The sequence below is a fragment of the Cricetulus griseus genome, chromosome 7 (assembly GCF_003668045.3).
Source record: "Cricetulus griseus strain 17A/GY chromosome 7, alternate assembly CriGri-PICRH-1.0, whole genome shotgun sequence".
Taxonomy (NCBI): domain Eukaryota; kingdom Metazoa; phylum Chordata; class Mammalia; order Rodentia; family Cricetidae; genus Cricetulus; species Cricetulus griseus.
In genome coordinates, this window is record NC_048600.1 from 112,788,565 (window position 1) to 112,794,570 (window position 6,006).

Genomic DNA, 6,006 nt, shown 5'->3' on the forward strand with positions numbered 1-6,006 from the left:
GAATGTTAGTTTATTGTGGTAATAATTTTACTATGTATATCACGTATATTAAAATATCTCGTTAGTCATTCCTGGGAAAGTATACAGAACAAAGACTCCCACTGGTTTGTGGGAGGAGAGACTGTCCTCCAAGTCAGAAGGAACGAGTAGCATAGCGTGGTCTTGCATAGTGTCTGCAGCATAGCCAGGGGCATCCAAGCTCCATTCCTTTTGTTGATGTAGCATATATCATATTCTTTTTACTTTTTAATGTAGACATTTATTGCTTTTTTTCTCTTATGACTGCTTTCTCGGTATCCCATTAGTTTTTGTATGTCATTTTGATTTTGAAGGGTACTCTTAAAAAAAAAAAAATGAGACTCAAGGCAGCATGCCGAAACTTTCTTCTTGACTTGGTCCTTTTGCTGAGACTGTGATTGCTTCTGCACATCTGTTAATGCCCTCTTTTCCTCGTTTGTTTCTGATTCATTGAGGTTAGAAATGGGCTTGCTATGCTTTGGCTGTTTTCTTTCTTTTTTTTTTTTTCAGAATATTTCTTTATTTTTCACTAAGACTTTCCCAGAGGACATAAATAACCTTGTCACCACCCCCACCCCCCATAAAGGGTTAGTGCACTCACTGCTAAAGAGCAGATACGAACAGTTTCAAGGACTGGAACCAACCTTAAATGGCAAAAAACGCTTCCTCTCTGAATTATCATAAAAATGTTTAAGTAAAAAAAGAAAGAAAAGGAGCAAAGGGGCAATGGTGGTTTCAGAATGAAAAGATCATTCATGTTTCATGTCATACATTCAATCTTGGCTCTAGTAACAAAATGGAAACAGGATTACTATCATACAAAATGTTCACTACAGCACGCTGTATGCACCTGTTTCAAGCCCATCCCCAGCCCCTAAAGCTTCCAACTCAATTACTTCCCAGCCTGTTGGGCCTGTCGACGAAGGAGCACATAGATCTTCTCTTTGATCCAATCTTTGTTATAAGGCTGGTACGTCTGTGTATCAGCTCGGTACACAAGACAGCTGAGATCTGCCAGATCGTCAATAAAATCAAACAATTGACTAATATCGTATGTGATAGAGGGGCTGTTGGGATTCATTCTCTTCAGGTGTTCTTCATACATTTTACAAACACCTTCCATGCACTCATTCACAGACTCATAGTCAGCGTAAGTCCTGCCTTCTGGCCTCTTGGTAGGCTGTACCAGCAAAATGGTGTGAGACATCGCGCCAAACGCTTTGCTGCAGCCGCCGCTAACACCGCCGCCGCCGCACACGAGCTCAGCCGCAACGCCGCCAACAGCCAATCCCCTTGGCTGTTTTCTTTTTAAATTCTTTCTCTCTGTGTCTCCTTTGTTGCATTTTGTGTTTCTTTTTGTTTTTGTTTTGTGCTCTTTTCTTTAGGGATTTTGATAGGTGTCCATTCACCTTGATTTCTTTGGTGTAATCTCTATGGGTATTTGTTGTAGAATTATAACCATCTCCTATAACAGTGTTTCTAAGCTGATAATAATTTCCTTTGCATACTGGAACACTCTGTTCCTAGTTCCTTCTCCTACATCACGAGCCTTTTGTCCTAGTTGTTCTCTATTTCTTTGATAAAACACCATAATGAAGAAAGGGTTTGTTTCATTTTACTGTTTGTGGTCCATCCCTGAGGGAAGTCAGGGCAGGAACTCAAGGCAGGAACCTGGAGGCAGGAGCTGATGCAGAGGTCATGGAGGAGTACTGATCACGGGCTTGCTCCTTATGTCTTGCTCAGTCTGCTTTCTTAGTACCACTTAGAACCACCTGCCCAGGGATGACCCCACCCATAGGGAGCTGGGTCCTCCCACACCAATCACCAGTCAAGGAAATGTCCCACAGACTTCATGATCTGATGACAGCATTTTCTCAATTGAGGTTCCTCTCAATTTTGATAACTGTTGTGTCAAGTTGACAAAAAATACACAAGCAAACAAACCAAAACAAAGCAAAAACAAAAAAACCCAATCCCCTAAAACCAAAAACGAAGAAACAACAACAAAAACCCAGAGAATCAACTATGACACCTTTCATGTATCAATTTATAAACCTGTCAATAAACCTGTCAATGTAATTTAGTTAAGAGTTATTTGAAACACTCAGGCCTTGCAACTTTCATAATTATCTCCAGCCTGGCTTCCTTGGGTCACAGAACCTGGATGGTTCTCAATCCTTGTTCTTGTTCAAATCTCTGTCTCATTCTCAGTAGTTCCCTAGGGAATTCAAGTGTGCCAAGTACAAGATATGAGACAGAGCCTTGTCACTCAAGAAGCTGGGAAATTGGCTTCTCCCTGTGTGGTCTACCTTCCCTAATTCCCCAGAGACAATCTGGGAGCTGGTTCTTGCCCTGAACTCTCAGTACAAAGCTGGGTAGAGGATCTGTGGTATCTTCACACTGTCTTAGACCCGCCCCCTGCAACAGGATGATTTACTTTCTTACACAACCACTGAATATACTCCCATCAGCAGTCAGAGACAGGCTGCTTAGATGGTGGTGGCTGGGGTGGGTTCTATTGCTAGAGAAAGCCTGAGCAAGGGGGATTGTGGGAAATGTCTATCCACCTGCTTTTTAGGCTCTCAAAATTGTGGTAATTATCAGCTCCATCAGGCCCAAGGTTAATTAAAATCCTAACGAGTTAAGAACAGCTGGAGAATTTGGGACTTCATAGGTAATGTGAAGCCAAGACCATTCCAGTAAGCAATGGGAGCTAGTAGGTGTGCACTGAACCAGAGAAATAGACACTGCTCCTGAGCTTCCTTGAAATTGCCTCTTTGATCCCTTTGGTCCCCGAGGACTCTTGTATTTAGGAGCTAGTCCCTTTGATGGGAGCTATAAAAGTTGTAGTGCTTGATGTGTGGTCAAACTCCTTTCACGGAGAGGCTGAAGACTTGGTTTCATGGGGGTAGGGACCAGACACGTAAGTTCTACTAATTACATGTACTGCTGGTTCCCAGATGGAAGCTAGTTAAAGGCTTGACTCTAGGACATCAACTCTGAGAGAATATAGTCAAACCCCGCCATGGGGAAGCTGAGTTGAGGGAGGGGTTTTGGTGATCTGCAGCCGCAAGTGTTTACCTGCATGTTTAAAGGTGTTTCATCGTCAAAGAGGACTGATAAATACCAATCCCAGCCTTTCCCAGAGCAAGATGGCTCTGGGAGCCAGCCCCTCTGTGAGAGCTATAAATATTGAGGAATTCAACTGGTTAGACCAACTCCTTGCAGGGGAGAGCTTGGATACATGATTTTGTGAGAAAGTATCCTCATAGGCATTTGCATTTTCTGAAGCTGCATTTGTGAACTCATAGCAGCTGTGGTTGCTTGCACAAGATCAAGCCAGTCAAAATCCCAACGTGGAGTAGGGAAGGGCTCATGAACCCCTCTTTCCCAGGTGAGGAGCTGTGGTAGTTGAGGGAGAGTCAGTTTTCTTGAAGTATGTGGCTCCTATTAGGTCAACCATATTCCAGTGGATGGCCTCACACCCATGGGTATATGGGCAGTACAAATTAAACTCAGCGTCTTGGAGAAAAAGGAACATAAAATTGGGAGAGTGGTGGTGAATCCAGGAGCAGTTATGAGGAGTGGGAGATGGATATGAACAAAATACACTGTATACATGGGCACATCCTCAAAGCATCGTTCAGAAGATACTAAAAAATCTAAGTCCCTGCCCCTTTGACCACAATAGAATCCATCCCACTTTGTGACAATTTACTCATGCTCCCATCTTGAAGTTGTGTATACTCTTCAATGGTCTATTTTGGCATCTTTTTTGGGGGGTGTCGAAACTCTGGTTGTGTGGTGGGATATCACAGGACAAAAATAGAGTTACATTTTCTATACTCTTCCTGGACTTCCTGAGTCAGCCCTTCTGAGTAAGACTCTGAATTGCACTCTTCTGGTGTGCAGAGACCCCTCCTTCCCTTTGACAAGGCATTGCTTTCCAGTCTACCAGCAGGCTCACGGCATGACTTAGAAGAATGGTTGTTCAAGAAACGCACCAGTGGAGATCAAATATTATGGTAAGAGCAAGATTCAAAATATTTACAAAACAGTAAAGTGAGGTCACCAACTAATCAGCACGGACATTAGATTAGCTATAGAACTCGCCTGACCTTGAAGCCCCTATGCTGTTCTTTGCTGTCTCTTATTGGGACACAGGAATGTGGAGTTGAAAATGACTCCTGGGGAACTTGAGTCAATGGCTGCTTACCCGACAAACTTCTTCAACATCTCAACTAGTACATGTGGCTGACCATCAGGGTGGCTTGGGATATCCAAAACCCAGCCCTAGAAGGTCATAGCAAAGATTATAAAACATGATAACATTTTCTTTAATTTTTTCAGGTTAATAAAGAAAACACAGTAGTTAAAAATTGAGAGGAAAAGCAGTCAGATGAAAGTTAGACTTCTTAACAGGATAAAATGAGACATTTATAAACTATTATTATTACTTTGTATCTAACAGCTATATCAGTCTCTCCCTATACATGTTCAAAATAATCATGTTACATATTCTATTTTAAATAAATGCAAATGTAATTTATATAAATATGGATACAAATTGGTTTTAGTTATATAACCCTTGTTACTGACTCCAATGGTGATTCCAATGTCCACTCCAGAAAGATACTGACATTTTAAAATTTCTCTTTGGAAATTTCACATATGTATACAATGTATCTTCATTATACATACCCCCAGTGTCTCCCTCTAACTCTTCTTGATCCCCCAACAAATCTTCTTTTTCTTATAACCAGTTGGATTATGTACTCATGGGTGGAGGAGCATCCACTGGGTCCTGGGTAACCTAGTAGTGGTCACCCACCCTCAAAAAAAAGTGATTCTGGCTCCTCATCTGTGTCAGGGACAACAGGAACCCCTTTGTGAGTGCTCAGCTGTTGCTAGAACATCTATGCTCCTCCCACCCTCTCTGAGACCCAAGGGCCATCCTAGAAGAGTGGACAGACAGAATATATTACCTGGAGGGTGTAGAGGAACACTGGGAAATGTCAGCTTCTGGATATGATATGGCAGAAACAGCTGTGGTTATTTACAGAAGCCCTACACAAATCCTACACAAGGCCTGTGCAAATTCCAGCCTGCTAACCATACTGATTTGCCAAAACCAAAAAACTGTGAGGCTTCTTAATTTCCAGCCTGCTAAACACACTGGCTTGTCAAAACCATTAAGTGGGGTGGGAATAGTGTGAGCACTATGGCATTTTTCTATTGTTGAGCACTATTTTTGGTTATAACGGGCCACACTGTGTGGATTTTGCCTTGCTTTCCATTGCTAAATTTGATGCTTTTGTGATTCAGAGAATCTTATTGGATCTATTAAGTCTCTTAAACCACAGTCAGGGAAGAGCAACACCTGGACTGAATGTCAACCTCTACACAACCGTCCTCTGTAGAAGAAACTGAAGGAATGAGAACAAGGAAGGGAAAATAAAATGATTGGAGGGGGGAGTGAATATCAGCACCCTTAGTTTGGATCCTTAGTATCTGAACTATGATGCTTGTGCTCAGTGTGTATCAGGAAATTGATGGGATAGTGTTTCCCATCAAATGTAGAAAGCATAGCTGTCCAATGTAATGATTATTTACTTACTATGGTTAACACTGAAAAGGAAATGCACATCCAGCAGGGTATAAAAGAGAACACAGGAGATGCCCAGATTCAAGTCATACATTCATTTGGAAATCCATTTCCAATATCCACCTTTGACACCATGGTCAGCTCTTGTGTGGCTATCTCTGCTCTGAGGATGGCTGTGGCCATGGCTGCAGCCAGCCCAGCTACAGCCAGTCCACTTGCTGCTGCCCCAGCTATTGTGTGTCCAGCTGTTGCCGCCCCAGCTGCTGTGTGTCCAGCTGTTGCAGACCTAGCTGCTGCCAGTCTGTATACTGCAGGCCCACCTGCTGCTGCCCCAGCTGCTGTGGTGGTTCAGTTGCTGAGTGCCTGACCTGGATCAGCTCTCT

At 42.8% G+C, this 6,006-nt stretch overlaps 1 protein-coding gene across 1 annotated transcript; it reads right to left on the reverse strand.

Moving 5' to 3' along the window:
* Positions 1 to 693: 693 nt before the first annotated feature.
* LOC100768642 (enhancer of rudimentary homolog) lies at positions 694 to 1,304 on the reverse strand. Its single transcript, XM_027428182.2, has one exon. The coding sequence runs from the start codon at positions 1,223 to 1,225 to the stop codon at positions 911 to 913; it is 315 nt and encodes a 104-aa protein (XP_027283983.1). The 5' UTR covers positions 1,226 to 1,304; the 3' UTR covers positions 694 to 910.
* Between the last annotated feature and the right edge of the window lie 4,702 nt (positions 1,305 to 6,006).

What these genes read in the sequence shown, in the direction of transcription:
- LOC100768642 (XM_027428182.2), bottom strand. Translation starts at nt 1,225, where the DNA reads ATGTCTCACACCATTTTGCTGGTACAGCCTACCAAGAGGCCAGAAGGC.